The sequence below is a fragment of the Leptodactylus fuscus genome, chromosome 1, assembly GCF_031893055.1.
Source record: "Leptodactylus fuscus isolate aLepFus1 chromosome 1, aLepFus1.hap2, whole genome shotgun sequence".
Classification (NCBI taxonomy): Eukaryota; Metazoa; Chordata; class Amphibia; order Anura; family Leptodactylidae; genus Leptodactylus; species Leptodactylus fuscus.
This window is the reverse complement of record NC_134265.1, coordinates 129,946,377-129,962,581: the sequence shown is the minus strand read 5'-3', so window position 1 is coordinate 129,962,581 and position 16,205 is coordinate 129,946,377. Positions and strand designations below refer to the sequence as shown.

At 41.6% G+C, this 16,205-nt stretch overlaps 1 protein-coding gene across 2 annotated transcripts; it reads left to right on the top strand.

Moving 5' to 3' along the window:
• Nucleotides 1–240: 240 nt before the first annotated feature.
• LOC142207487 (protein KHNYN-like) lies at nt 241–15,961 on the top strand. 2 transcript variants are annotated; one of them, XM_075276684.1, is made up of 8 exons: nt 241–311; nt 831–1,094; nt 2,969–4,527; nt 9,497–9,627; nt 11,027–11,123; nt 13,333–13,440; nt 15,070–15,177; nt 15,257–15,961. In XM_075276684.1, exons 2-8 carry the CDS (start codon nt 852–854, stop codon nt 15,540–15,542), a joined length of 2,532 nt encoding a protein of 843 aa, XP_075132785.1. In that variant the 5' UTR covers nt 241–311; nt 831–851; the 3' UTR covers nt 15,543–15,961. The 2 variants fall into 2 exon arrangements, with proteins under 2 accessions (XP_075132785.1, XP_075132784.1); XM_075276683.1 differs by having other exon boundaries at nt 268–351.
• The last annotated feature ends 244 nt before the right edge of the window (nt 15,962–16,205 follow it).

Genomic DNA, 16,205 nt, shown 5'->3' with positions numbered 1-16,205 from the left:
ACGTGCACGTCTGAACAGCCTATAGCTAGTACACTACAGCTGCCAGTAGATGGGGCTCCAAGATTCCAGTTGCTGGAAAGGTTTCTGTTTTGTTTTCCTGCCAAGGAAATGACGAGCACAAATTCAGACTCTGCAAGCTTGGTTCTCTTCTTGCAGACAGAGGTACAGAACAGGTCTGAAGCTCTTGTGACTAAACATAGAAACCACATTCCATTTACTCCTCCCCCTATGTGAGCTCAAAGTGGAATTCCCCAGTCTGACACACATAGGAACTTCCCATCAGTCATCATGATGGGGAGGCGGAGAATTGGGTAAGGAAGTTTTTACACAGCAAGCAAAAATATCCTAATGGTAGGTACAGAGGGCAGAAATGCTAGTTGTTGTAAGTGCTGGACCTGGGCATAGTACGGTTATAGGGCTATTGTGATTCGGTGCACAATAATCTGGTTAGGGTTGTATGGAGGGCATAAAGGGGATCACAATACAAACAGTAAGAGCATAGCAACAGGTAAAGCATTGAGAAAATACTGAGTACATGGGCGGAGGTAAAGGGAGGGGCTGTTAAACACCATCCAGAATGAGGAAGGAGATGAAAGAGCAAAACACTGAAGTGCAGAAAATAGAAGATACAGTTCAAATATAGTTGTAACAGGAAGTCCCCCATGTCTGTGTAATGTACCTGCTGCAGACGGAGCTACACATAGGTACAGCAAAGGGCTTACAGCACAACCGCATTGCTGACAGCACCAAGAATCCAGAGCTGGAAAAAGAGGGTGTCTCATGTATAGGGCAAGATTTCTGCCCTTTAACTCTTCTATCCTTCACATTAGGCATAAGCTGTGCTACCTAAAATGCTGATGGCTTTCGGGGAGTATGAGGCAGCGCAAGACGGCAACAACATGGACGAATTTGCTGTGCCTCGAGGATCAGAGAGAGAGCTTCGAGACCAACATCCGCATGTCGAGAGAATATTCGGAATTACAATGAACATTTTAGGAGTCCTTACTGAAGACCCGGTATCCCTGCAGTCACCTGGACAGCAACAGATGTGGATTCAGCTTCACGGTGACAAAAGGAACATAGTAAAAGCCAAGGTAAGAAGCAACATAACGTTATTATTGGTTTGGGAGACACTGCGCAACCTGACGTACTCCTTTTAAACTTCATTATGAAACCCACAAAGAATAATTCCATCTAGTCTTTAATAGGACCGAGACATCCCTACAAACTGATAATGCAATGCAGAGATTATCACCTTTTTATGGATATTCAGATCAGCCTGGAAGTGCACTGGAGGCGGGCCTAACATGCCAGGCTTGCTGACAAAAGTTTCTGAATCGTTGCAGTGACTGATAATGTACAACTAAGGAGACTGCATTGGGAGATGATTCTAGTGGAGAGCTGGTGCACTTTTGGAAGTTTTAGGAAATCTAGCAAATAAGTCCCAACCCCCAGTGCACTTAGATACGTATCTTTGCCTTTCTTCATCAGATTGTGGCCTTAAACAGGTTTCTGCTCCCATGAAATGCCTTGACACTATTATTGTTTTAGGAAGTGAGACTCCCTGTAAAGAGTGTTTCCCTGTGTTCAGAGCCCAGCTGACCCTTTTGAGTTACAGTACTCCCTGTCAGCTTCTGTCATGGTGTCTGTCATTATGACAGATAAAGAATCTGTGCACGCAGCGTTATAGGGCTCTGACCAAGCCTCTCATGGCAGTAGAAACACAACTTAAAGAGGTGTTCTGAGTTCTAAAAAATGTACCTGGAAGCAGGTAAAATAACATAAAATCCTAAACTTATCTATTGCAACCCTACCTGCTCCAGGGTCGCAAGGATTTGTTTACATGGCTTCTGCAGTGAGCTATCTGTCAAGCCTCATCCCCTCTGCAGTCTATTACTGGCTCTCATATACTGCTGAGTCCAGCGATTGGCTGTGACAGTAACGTGTATATATGTCCGTACCCCAGACATGTAAAAAAGCGACCGGGGACCAGAATGTGGTGCTGGAAGCACAGGAAGGGGGCTCATATAATAGAGTTTGTAATTTTAGCCCAGTCTCTACTTCTGGATACGTTTTTATAACTTACTAATGGGTGACTTGTGCAAGCAGCACTTTTTTCTCTGCATGTTTCGTGCGGAAACCGAGCGGAAACCACACAGACCCCATTATAGTCTATAGGGTCCGGTCTGCTTTCTTAGCTAACCGCTTTTTAATGCATATAGTTTTCCGTTCAGGGGGTCCCCAAGCGGACTCCCCGAACAGAATGCCAATGTGAACTGGGCCTTAGACAATCCCTTTAATTAATATAATAATAATACTTTATTTCTTGTATATCAGGAAATGCTTTGTCAATCAGTTTTCCCAGATTCTTAAATGATAGGGCAATCCTTGATAAAATGAGCTATCTCAACATATGTAGAGATGAGCGAACACTGTTCGGATCAGCCGATCCGAACAGCACGCTCCCATAGAAATGAATGGAAGCACCTGTGACGCTGACTTTGCCGCCGGCCGGCATCACAGGTGCTTCCATTCATTTCTATGGGAGCGTGCTGTTCGGATCGGCTGATCCGAACAGTGTTCGCTCATCTCTAAACATGGTTTCTGTGCATGTACTGTTTATTGAATTCCATTGATAAGATTAGATCTGGGTGTCCTGGGAGGGAAGATTTAACATATCAGAGCGCACTAGTCATATTCCTCCAGCATTTGGGAGGAAACTGGGTTCCCTTATTGTAGAGATAGGTGATAAATGTTAGTTGTTGGAATACCCCTCTAACTGGGCCGATTTATTGCTTAGAAGTCCGGGATGGGTGAGTGATGTTAAAGGTTGCCACCCAACTTTCGCATCAGTGTCCGGTAGAATTATTGCCAAATCACTATTTACAGTCAGTATATAATTTCAGTCAATGATATACATACATTGATAGTATGTGAAAACTAACAAATGTTTGCTTTCCACCTTCAGGATTATATTAAAGGACTATGCACCCCAGAGCTAATAGAAGATTTCAGCTACCCCCGGGAGATGCACTGTATCTTTGTAGGGGCAAGAGGTCTTTTTCTTGACTGCTTAATTCGAGCTACTTCAGCATGTGTGAAACCACAAACTCCTGGTCGTATCAGAATCTCTGGTCTAGCTGCAGAAGTGGTAATGGCCCAAAGTAGGATTCATACTTTTATAGATGAAAGTATATCCAAAGCGGATGATCAAGACGCTTCCATCAAAAGAAATTTTAAGGATTTGGTGGAAAAGTATAATGATCAGCATTCCTTGGACCTTCTAATACTCCCAACTTCTATAAAGGAACAGTTACTATTCTTAGTAGAGGAGGACAAAGTACTGAGGGTAAAACAGCCAAAAAGCCCTGAGAGGACACCTATACAAACCTCAGACACTGCAATGAGGCCTTTCTTTACTGCACCTGTCAAATTCCAAAATCCAAACTCTAAGAATAGTTCAACATCTCAGCCAAATGATATATTTAAACAAATGTCTCCAAAAAGAGTTCTGCACCAAAGAGCTTCCGAGCCACGGGAACTCATTACTGACAGTGCATGGGTAGCGAGCGGACCGCCAGTGCAGATAAGTAACAAGATGTCTCCGATAGAGGGAAACAAGTACTGCACCTCTAGTCACCACGAAAAAAAGCCTCTAGCGAGTGATACGGTGGAATCATTAAGTGATGATGATGAAGACGAGTTCAAGCAAATATCTGGATTGCTTGATACCATAATGGGAAAGGATGAGAGAGAACCAGGCTCTCAAGCTCAATTTTCTTTGGGAACTCAAAAAGAGTTTAACATGCTTTTAGACTTTTTTAAAACTATGGGTTACCAGGAATCTGTTGTTCTTAAAGTACTGCATGAGAATGGCATCCAGGAGCCGTCGGAGATACTTGACAAAGTTAATATGGAGCAGTCTAGTCATGATCCGATCATAAGTCATAAAAAACGGCCTTCAACATTACAAGAAATAACACATACACCTTCCAGCAAAGACGATGATGATGACGATTACCTCCTAGAAGTGATGAAGTCTGCGGCCAAGAATTGTGGCTATTCACCTAGTGAAATTGTAGACATTGGGGATGGATCTGTGGCAGGGCTGCTAAGGAAACTGAATGAAAAAAGTAATTCTGAGGATTTTATGATGAATGCTACATCTCAAGGAAAAGGGCAACAACCGGTGGACATTCAGTTTCAGCAGAGCACTGCTGCTCAATCCCAACAGGAACCAAACATTTCAGACCCCAGGGTGGTCCAGTTCATTGCTGAAAAGCCCCCAACATTGAACAGTAACTTTCCAGAGGAGGATATATTTAATGGTGGCGCCCAACAGGAACCTGTGGCTATGGAAGAAATGATAAAGAGAGATGCTAAAGAAAAACACAATATCCCTGTTGTAACAGGAGCGCAGAGATTCAATGAGGCAATGCAAACGCCTTTCAAGCTAAATTTAAGAAATGAGAAAGGAAATGATCAACTGAGGCATATTATTATAGATGGCAGTAATGTGGCTAAGATGTAAGTAATAATGCTTATTGCTGATGGTTTGGCAGTAAAATGTACTCTTTAAGGTGTCCATACATATTACAATATCAGCCATACACCTTGGCCCATGTTGAGGTGTTCTGATGCTCCCTCACAGAAGATGTCGTAAGTCAGAGGTGTCTTCAGTAGCTTACCCCCACCCTCCCTCTATTCCTTCATGACATACATGTGTATGTGGAAGTCAGAGGTGTTCGGCCACCTTTTAGCGGGGTTGTCTGGAATAATAGGTGAATAAATGGAGATCCATTGTTCAGAATCCTTATCTATTCACCACAGTTTAAAGCAGCTGCAAAAAGTGTCTCTTGCTCTGGTGGACTCCGCATGTTTATGTATGTTACCGACAGCCCATTGATTTGTATGCAAACTGTGAAATATATTATTGTATTGTCACTGTGATCGGTTATAGTAGGGGAATGAAACACTTACTGCCAGGATCCCCAAAAAATTGCAGCTGAATGTAGGTCCTGATAGTACCAGTGACCAGTTCAGGGGACCCGTCTTTATCCTAATCTTAGATACTGTTGACCTGTTCTTAAGATAATGCAATAAGGATGGAAGTCACTCTGTCAAGTGCTCGAGTAGGGTTCCACCCCATCCTCTAAATAAGAATAGAAACTCTGCACTCCAAGGGATTTTTGAATATAAGAATTTTATTAAGAGACTAGCTTTTACCCGCGACTTCGTCTGCGGTGATTTGAGAATTGGGCGGACACAGACGTGTGAAACTGTAAAAGTGCTGTAAAAAGTTTGGTGGCCTAGCAAATGTGATGTGATGTGTTGTATTGTGTATGTCGTGATACAGACAATGTGATGTGTTGTATTGTGTATGTCGTGATACAGACAATGTGATGTGTTATATAGTGGAAAGCTATATGTAAAATGTGAGTGAGTAGAGTGAGGGCTACTCCTGAGGTGACAGTAAGGAGTGTGCAGGCAGGTTGAGGCAGGAAATGGCAGGCAGTGTGTGTGAGTGTGTATGTAGTGATACAGACAATGTGATGTGTTGTGTATGTAGTGATACAGACAATGTGATGTGTTATGTGAGTGAGTAGAGTGAGGGCTACTCCTGAGGTGACAGTAAGGAGTGTGCAGGCAGGTTGAGGCAGGAAATGCCAGGCAGTGTGTGTGAGTCTATAGCTGGGGCTAGGAGTCCTGCTTTTGTGAGTCTCCTGCTAGGAAGCCATGTTGTTTAGTGGCACCAAAAGTAGCCTGTGACTCAATCCTAAGGGAAAACTATGTTTGTGGAAAATTGCACGCAAATCCGTCCAGGCGTTTTAGCGTGATTGAGGAACAAACATCCAAACTCACAAACATCCAAACACACAAACTTTCACATTTATAATATTAGTAGGATAGCAATCCAACAGCTGTCGGGAGGACTTTAAACTTAGCAAATGTTGTCGGCCCCTTGTCCAAACATACAATATTCATGACACCCCTGGAAATTACATGTAAGAAAACAATAGGTACAACTCAGGACAGCAAAGGTCTGTAATACATTATTGTTTCCTGTTTCTATAAATAATGCGGATTGTGTATTGGACATAGTAATACTGGAAAACATATTCTCATATGATAATGTTTCAGTCAACACTGTATATGCACATAGACTGCTGTTCACACATTGCAGGCTTATTCTGTGAGGGATTGTATAAGACAGAACCCAACCTATCAGCAGTAGTCCGCTTTGAGAAACATTCTCCAGGGCTACAAACTCAGTTTTTTCAACATATTTAATGTATATGTGGCTGTAGGAAATTCACACCTGCACATAGTTGACATTTTCACATTGGATGGTAAGCAAGCCTTAGTTTTTGCCCAATCACTTTTATGTGATATACACATTGGCGTATTACCGCTGTGTACAACCTCCCAGTAGTAAGGATCTGTAATAGGGCACCCATAGTAGTCAATGAAACTGTGCTGTGATTTCATATATATCGTTGTTATTCTTCAAATCCTACGTCAAGTAAGAATCTCCACGATACTTAGTGTATGCACAGCGGGCATCTCCCAGCTCATCCTACAGCAGCAGGAACAGTGGATACAACGTATCGCAGCGTCGTCAGCAGCCGGCATACCTGTGCACACGGAACATCACGCACAGTGTTCTGCTGCAATGTTTATCTTCATAAAATCTTTGCGCAGAAACATTATTATTATTGGGGGATGTCTTACTTTCAGGTGATGCTCTATATTAGGCTATTCAACAAAACCTCTGCTATGTCTTACTTTCGGGGGATGACTTATTTTCAGGGAAACCGGGTGGTGCAGTATGGAGGCACAACACAGTGGCACATGAATCTCCTACCCTGTTTCCCCGAAAATAAGACATGTTCTTATAATTAATTAGCTAACGAAATATATGACCTTTCTTATTTTCGGGGGATGTTTTATGCAGCGACTGGAGCGGGGAACAATCGGCAAACAAAGCGGGGAACAATTAGCGGAGTGCCGACATGACTGCCGGTTGTATGTGATCCAGAAGGTGAAGGGGGGGGTGTCTTATTTTCGGGGAAACAGGGTATGACTCCCTACATTGATGTACAGGCTCTATAGAGTCACCCATATACTGTATGATCCAGTCCATGTCAGACACAATTCTTATGTTAAAGCTCATCTGAAATCATTGGAGCAGATGAGGGAGAAATAAGTCAGAAATTTCCAGTCGCCTAAATACCTGTCTATGCCTGAAGAGTTTTAGGTAGACCCATCCAGTGCTGCAGGAATCGGTAGGGTGATGACATCTGACATTGTCTTGAATTAGCTTGGATTTCCCCTAAATCTTCACCATGGTAATTATCATTGAGTATTTGTGAGACATACACTGACAATCGATTCTCTAAAGTCCGTTGTTGGACCTTATGAGCTCCCTATGAGGGTTCTTGTCCAAATAGTATGTGCAGTGTTCACATTGCATAACTTGCCAGGATGCTTTATTGCTGTCACTATTTCTGGAGAGTTTTGGTCAGCTGCTTATCATACACTCATATGTCTCTGTAAGGGAAAATAACATCTATTTATGTACTCTTGAGTATTCAGATAACTGGTGATTTCTGCTTTTGCTCCTCTCACTTTCTTGTATTTGCTTTGAAATGTGAATCTGATACTTTCCATGACTCATTCAAAAACTCATAGCAAAGTGCGTCCAGCCCTCATACGTATCGAACATCAAGATAAATGTAGTTTAGTATAGAAATTACTAAGCCAATAGTCAGAGACTCTCTTAATTTGTTACAAAGGAAAGGTTTTGCCAGGTCATTAGTATAAAATTGGTGGGGGTCCATCTCCTAGCACCTCCACCGACCAGCTTCAATGACCTATACAGTCTCATTATTATTAACCAGGCACCGCACATTCTTCCAGGAACTGTGCTTGGAACTTCAGCTTTCTGACATTTAGTTAAATAGGACTGGTAGGGGTTAGCAGTGCCCACATGTGTGCCACATAAACAGGTCACAGCTCTAATCAGACTATTATACCTTCTATACTCAGCTGATCCTGAGGGTGCAGGAGGTCAGTCCCTACTGATCTGGTATTGATGACTGATCCTAAGCTTAGGTCAGAATCTGTTATAAAGGGTTTGGTGATGAATCTTTATAAGGGTAAGTTCACGCAGAGTTTTTTGGTCAGGATTTTGAGGCCGTATTCGCCCCAAATTCCTGATCAAAAAGACAGCTCCCATTGAAATCAATGGGAGCTGCTCAGGAGTTTTTTCCAGGAGCTGGCTTGTGCTGGCTTCTGGAAAAAGAAGTGAGGTGCTCATTCTTCAGGCCGTTTCACCTCGCGATTCGGCATGAAGACAGGCCATCCTCCGGACTAGGCCCATTCATTGGGCCTAATCTCGAACGGAGTGCGCGGCTGGATGCCGATGCAGTGCACCGGCTTTCAGTCGCAGCTACACAGTTTTTCGATCATAACTAGAGGTAGCCTCCGCCTCAGGTTCCGATCCAAAAAACTCATGTGAACTTATCCTAAAGGGGTAACAACAAGATGTTATTGACAAATGTAAAACTGGTGGGAAAATACCTAAGGATTTACCCCAAATTCAGGACTTCAGTCATCTGATACCAACATACTGTGCATGCAAATATATGAACGTTCCAATACAGAGATTTTCTTATTAACAAAATACTTTGCTCACATAAAGCCTTGTTCACACTTGTAGCTATTCTACTTAGTAATAAAATGCAGCAAAAAATAAATGCATCAGAAACAGAGGTTAACATTTACTTTAGAAATTAATGGCTGAAAAATTGCAGCAGATCAGCAAAAATATCCCAACATACAATTCTCCCAACCCCAACACTGCATTAGTGCATAATCCAAACCATAAGAAACAAGTCTGACCAGGCCTTATGAAGAAGTCACATAACATGACATTTGCTGCTGCCATGTTCAGCTCTCCTGTCTCTGCTCTTCTGGCTGATGGAAGGTGTTCAGCACATAATGGCTGCCATAACTGGTGTTAAAGGGATATTGTCACTCCTTGGGGAGAGACCACCATATAGGTGTGTGGAGACTTATTAAGCCTTTAGCACTCCACTTCGCAAGGGACCATGGGAAGAATATGCAAATCTGTCTTCCATGATGTAATTAGGAAGATTCCTAATATTCCTAATTACATCATGAAAGACAGATTTGCATATTCTTCCCATGATAACTGGTGTTGTTTACTTCTCTTCTATCTACTATTTTTGCCATCCTTCAGAAATACTGAATCAGTATTTCAGTTTCATTTCTTTGCATCAGCTGCTTCTGTAAGTTTCCGATTCCCTGTATATCTCTGTTATCGATCCTTAGAAGGAATCATGTGTCACTTAGTAAACAGAAGTGTAGGGCATGGCAGGAGCTGATAATGGTTAAAGTCCTATATTCATTACTCACAGGACAATATGTCACAGGTTTAACAGCCATAAGCCATACTTTCTGTCCTCCACAGACATGGTCTCCACCGGTTTTTCTCCTGTCGTGGCATTGCACTGGCAGTACAGTACTTCTGGGACAGAGGGCATCGTAACATCACTGTTTTTGTACCCCAATGGAGGATGAAGAAGGATAGTAAAGCTAAAGGTAAGCACCTAAACATTTTACAGAGTGAAGCTAAGTTCACACTGCTGTCATTGAAGTCTGTTGTTCTGATCCATCATAGAATTAGATCAGCAGACTGAAAAGCTGAAAGAATGACTGATGAAGACGGAGCAACCTCCATCTACATCTGCTCCACTCACTCTAATGTAAAAAAACAAAACAAGGGTGATTCATCTGCATCAGTCATTCTGTTGACTTTTCAGTCTATTGCTCTGATCCTTTGACAGATCAGAACAGTGGACAGTGTGAAAGTATCCTCAGTCTTTGATGCCACTTCCATCTAAAATATTTCCTCATTATTTATTATACTCATAAATTGTGGTCTAGAAGTAAAAGGATATCATTATAAATCATATCACGCCTATGACGTATTTTGGTCAAAATATGCAAGCTTGCAACCTGTATCAGGGTCCCCATGTAGTGTGAGTGCCTATGCTAAATTCAAAACCAACTCATTAAAGGGGCATCCACCCCCCTCAAGGATTGTAGGCATTTGAGTGGTTGCTTTATCAGTATTATCCACAATCTCCATGTACCCATTTGGCCTGTCTGCGCCCTGCAGTGAACCATTGCTTCTCCTGATATCAGGTAAATGTGGCCTCTCTTGATCTGTAATGATGTCTCTTGCAGTGTATTGTTTTTTTATTTTAGCATTTTTTTATTCCACGTGGGGACCCCAGACACGGGTTGCGAGTTTGTCTCTTTTGGCCAAATAATGATCTAATACTTCTTGCTTATTAACTCATATTTTCAGGATGCAGTCAGGCCCTGTTATGTTGGTTTAGGTAAGGTGTGAAGCTGGTAATAATGGTGGATATATACATAGGTGCAGGACAGCCTACGTGATGTAAATGTATAGGCATCATTAATAGGCTGTAAAGCCAGCATAGTACTCCTCACACTGTCATGTGACTGGCTTCTTATATAAGCCTTATCTATGTGCGATTGGAATGCAAGACATCCACAACCCTCATGTAAGAAGTCCTATATACTTAATAATGTAAGTATTATACCTTTCCTCCTTATACCACTTGGGCAGACAATGTGGTATATAGTCCCTGAAATCTGATGGACATAAGTGATCTATTGTAGAACTGATCTCTTCTGCCAGGGCACATAGATAGTAACTGCTACCATGAATTCTGGATTGGACCTGGACTGACCAATATTACTGCTGAGCTAGAAGACACTTTATATGTAGATAGGTTTTTCTGAACATGTCCTTGATGAATATTAGTCCTCTCATTATACTATTATTATTATTATTTTAAGTTTCGATTTTATTTACCAAGTGAATCAATATTCAATGGATTGGTATATGACTTTTTTTTAAACATACACAAAACTTATGTGTGTATGACCTTTTTATGTCTCCTCATAGAACAGCACTTTCTAACAGAGCTCAATGATCTTGGACTTCTCTCCTTTACCCCTTCAAGGACCATTGAAGGCAAAAGAATTACATCTTATGATGACAGGTAAAGCTGAATAAACCTATAAGGGTATAATAAATATAAAGCACATGCTAGGCAGGTCACACAACATGAACGGCAGTATCAACTTATAGTCTTTGTGTTGAATTCCAATTAAAGTATAAGGGAAACATGTAACGTACAGGAGTAATCTTCCATTTTTGGAAAGAGGGTAAGAATGAGCAGTACTTCCTTAATACCAGTGTCATGTATAGCTAGCATCGCCATACAGTGTCTGTGCACTGTATAGGAGATATGTAAATCGTAGACATCTCTGGTATTAGCACTTTCCTGCTTCTATAATTCGACTTTCTCCATATTGCATAAAAGTTGCAGTGAAATGGCTGCTTGGATGAGCTAGTCATGCTATTGCATTGAATCGCACATATGGAAGTTAAGAGTGCATTCACACAGAGGAAAATGGTGCTGAATTTGGTGTGGAATCCGCATCAGATTCAGAGCTGAAAAAAAAGCCTCCCATTTACGTCAATGGGTTTTGCTAGCAGAAAAAGGAACCCATTTACATCAATGGGAGGCTTTTTTTTTCAGCACTGAAATTCCACACCAAATATCTCACCATTTTCCTCCGTGTGAATGGACCCTTAGTACAATTCTGACAAGACATCCAACACTCAGAGTCCCCTACAGCACCAAATCTTGTAAGGAATGTAGTCTGTGGAGGTCAGAATGATTCTTAGAAAGTCTAAAGACTCCAGGGAAATGCCTACTAAAGAAACATGACATTAGTGCTACCTTGTGCAGAGTCTCACAATAGATAGAAATCAGTATACCAAACTCCCCCTCATAAGGTAGATCCATAACTTGCATTGTTGTGTAAGCTACAACAACCACAAATATTTTGGTTGCCAGGGTGCTGCGTTCCTTAGATACCACCATTAACCAAACCAGGCTTGATTTAATGGTTGCAATGCAATCATCCAACCATCCATCCCCCCCCATCCCCCCCCAAAAAAAATGCAAAGGCGTTTGTATTCCCTCAATTGATTCTCAGAATTTGGACTGTAGACAATGGCAGTCTTGGAATGGATTTTCGAGCCTTTATTTTTCGGGAGATGGTAAAGCGTCTCAGAGTAAAAACTTCTTTATCACAACTTACTGACATCAATATAGTCTGAGAGAGTTTTTACTCTGAAACGCGTCACCATTTCCTGACAAACAAAGGCTTTAATTCCAAGACTTCCCTGGTCTACATGTCTGAGGATTTATTGAGGGAGTGCGGAGACCTTTGCTTTTTGTTGGGGATTTCATTGCAACCACTGATGTCATCAGCAAAATGTCAAAGCAATAGATACATATCATAAAAGAAGTGACATTTAGGTCACTGCCGAGCAGTCTTTTTATGATGCATTTCTATGTCACAATTTCAGACTGTTTATATTTAGTCTCCAGTCATGGTTCATGGTCTACATTAAGTAAAGCAAATGGAAACTTTTCCATAGGTTTTTATGAAGTATTGTTTGACAAAAATCTGTGCCCTTGATCTATACTCAACAGGGTTACACAGCAACTCTTTAGGGCTCGTTCACACGGCGCAAGAAGGGGCGGATTCTGACTCCGAATCCACCTCAGAATCCGACCGCTCACAATAGAGGTCTATGTAGACCGCTAGCTTCCTTTTTTCCATAAGCGGCATGTTTCGGCTCACAGAAAAAAAAGCGAGCTGCCCTTTCTTCAGGCGGATTCCGCGGCTGAGTCAGCCCCGGCGTCCACCTGGCGGCAGCACCCTCCGGGCTAGGCCCATTCATTTGGGCCTACTCCGGAGCGGGAAGCCGCGACAATCGTGGCAGGCACATTTTGGTCCTATTTTGACGCGGATTCCCACATCAGAATCAGACCCAAAATACGCTATTCCGTGCCCAGTGTGAACTAGCCCTTAAGGTATTGAACAGCTAACTCAAGCCCTTTAAAAATAAGCCAATAAAAAGTTCATGGGCAGATATATTCAGTGGCTTACATCTCTACATATACCTTTTTATGAATGTAATACAAAAAGAACATAATCTTGGATCTCTGGGATCCAATACAGCATTTTGTGAGATCTAGAAGTGTATGGCCTTATTTGAAGACTTCTGTAAAGACCATATGAACAGAGCATTAATTGCATAATAATAATAAAATATTATTTATTATTATTCTCTATACCTTGACCTAATGTTTTTGAATTAAAAAACATGTGCTTTCTGATCCAACCCAGGTTTATGCTACAGCTGGCAGAGAAGACAGATGGTGTAATAGTCACAAATGATTATCTAAGGGACATTTTTGCTGAATCTCATGCTTGGCAGAATATCATAAAGGATAGGTACATCCTATTAATATTATAAATGTGAAATGTTTGTGAGTTTGTGACTTTGGATGTTCGGATGTTTGGCGGTCAATCACGCAAAAACCGCTCCACCGATTTGGCTGAAATTTTCCACAAACATAGTCACTACACTCAATTGCGCAATAGGCTACTTTTCGTCACAATAGCGCACATACATTTTTCCCAGGAACCCCACAAAACCCAAGCTCACATCACTATCTCTGCAATCTCACACACTTTGGACCATAGCAAGCCACAAAATTCATATTACCCTCTACAGCAGAGGTCAGCAACCCCTGGCACACGTGCCAAGAGTGGCACTCCTGCCATATTTCACTGGCACACCAGAAGCACAGGACCTGCAAGAGTTACATGAAGTCCGTGCTCTGCTAGAGCTGAGGCATAAGGACACTCCCCTTTGAGAGGGGTGCAGGAAACCCAGGGGGTGGAGCTTAATCTCTCAGGTCTCTGCCTGCTATAGTGATAGCTCCTGCCATCTGCACCCTGCAAACATTCCCCGAGGAGGAGAGGAAGCTGCCAGCAAACTGAAAGTAAGAAACACACAGCTACCTTCCTTTAGTTCCTATTCTCATTAATGTCAGGCATTTGGGGTTATTAGTTTAGTGTTAGTAACTCCATGTGCCTCACATTAATAGGAATAAACCCCATCATGTCCCTCATATTAACCCCTGTGTGCCTCACATTAATAGGAATAAACCCCATCATGTCCCTCATATTAACCCCTGTGTGCCTCACATTAATAGGAATAAACCCCATCATGTCCCTCATATTAACCCCTGTGTGCCCCATATAAAGGTTACTAATATGTGAGACATATGGAGGGACTAATAAAAGACCTCAATAATGAAGATACTTAATTATTACCTCCAAGTCTCTCACATATCAGTAACTAGAGATGAGCGAGTACTGTTCGGATCAGCCGATCCGAACAGCACGCTCCATAGAAATGAATGGATGCAGCTGGTACTTCCACTTGGACGTAGCCGGCGCGCTTAACCCCCCGCGTGCCGGCTACGTCCATTCATTTCTATGCGAGCGTGCTGTTCGGATCGGCTGATCCGAACAGTACTCGCTCATCTCTATCAGTAACTCTTACACAGGGGTTAATGTGAGGGACATGATGGAGTTAATTGCTATTAATAAGAGGCACATGGAGTTTCTAAACTGTCATGCACAGGGCCAGACTTTATGTTGCTTGCTCAAGAGTATCCTGTGCCCAAAACTTACATGTACTGGCGCAAAATAACAAATCATACAATGTCGTATATCGAAGTATATTAACCTGAAATACCTCTGTCCCAAAGACACTATGTACAGTTTATAACACCCTATAGCAGCTGAAATACAAATTACATTCAACACAAAAGTCTCATGTATTCTCAGAATTACAGCAAAAACAAGATACAAAGTTACATTTCATATCCCATACCTTATACACAGTACGAAAACCTTACCCGCACCTGTATTTACCCACTTCTACAATCACTGCAGACGAAGTCGCGGGTACCAGCTAGTATAAAGATAATTTACAGTTCTCTCCCAAGAAATATAATTCATTGTATTAATTACATAATTTTCAACTTTTTATACCATGGGGATATCCAGATTGCTGCAGTTCACCTTCGTTGGAGATATCTTTATGGTTCCAGATGATCCTTTGGGGAGAAATGGACCACCTTTGGATAAGTTCCTTACCAGAAATTCTTTACCGAAGTAAGTTTTATCTAAAACAGGTAATACAGTAATACCTTAAGACTATTTCATTCTTACTAACAATTTATTATTTATTTAGGACCAAATCTAAAGGTCATTCATTTGCTGGCCGAAGGGCTGCCCACGCTCAACCAAGACCATCTTCTCAAACAGAGGTACTCAACCTTCGAGACAGAAATCCAGTTGGATATAAGGAGAGAGAAGAAGAAAGTGTTCGCTCTCCAATAGACACAGAGAGGCTAAGATCTGAGCTTTTAACTATATTTCCTTCACAGTACAGTAAAGTGGATTTTATACTCCAAAGGGAGCCATGCCTGAATGACCTCAACAAGCTCTCAGAACTTATTATAAATCTCAAGTTTTGAACTACTGTACAAAGGAAAGTCACTGTAACCTTTTCTAGACACCAACATTGCCGAGTCTTAATGGCAGCCACTAAGGAAGTCAGCTTTGGATTATTTATTGGTCTTTAAAAGATCTCACCTTCTGAGGATAAATACATAGAATTTATTGGTCTTTCAGGGGATCTTCCAAAAACTTTTTTAAGGCCAGCAATTTTTATGAATTTATTTCCTATTTTGTTTGGATGTCAAAATAGAAAAAAAATGAACTAAAAAATGATCTCAAAGATAATGTTTCCAAAAGTCTTACAAATAATGAACTATGTAATGTGGGTACAGTGGACATCAGACTGGTGATGATCTTTTTCTTAATATATGTGAGGAATAATATAAAAATGTACAGTTTTCATGTTCATAGCGCTGCATTGTGATTTGTACTTTTGGTGTACTCGTCTGAATAAAAAATATATTTTTAATTTGTGTTGCCAGTCATACTGCCAAATAGGTTTTACTCATTTAGGCTAAGTTCACACGGGATGCAGTACGGCGGATTTTGGCACAGACAGTGACGCGGGGACCTGCATCACTCTCGGGTCAAAAAACCCGTCTGCCACGACTGTCGCGGCTTCACCCTCCGGAGCAGGCTCAAATGAATGGGACGACTCCGGATGATAATACCCCTTTAAA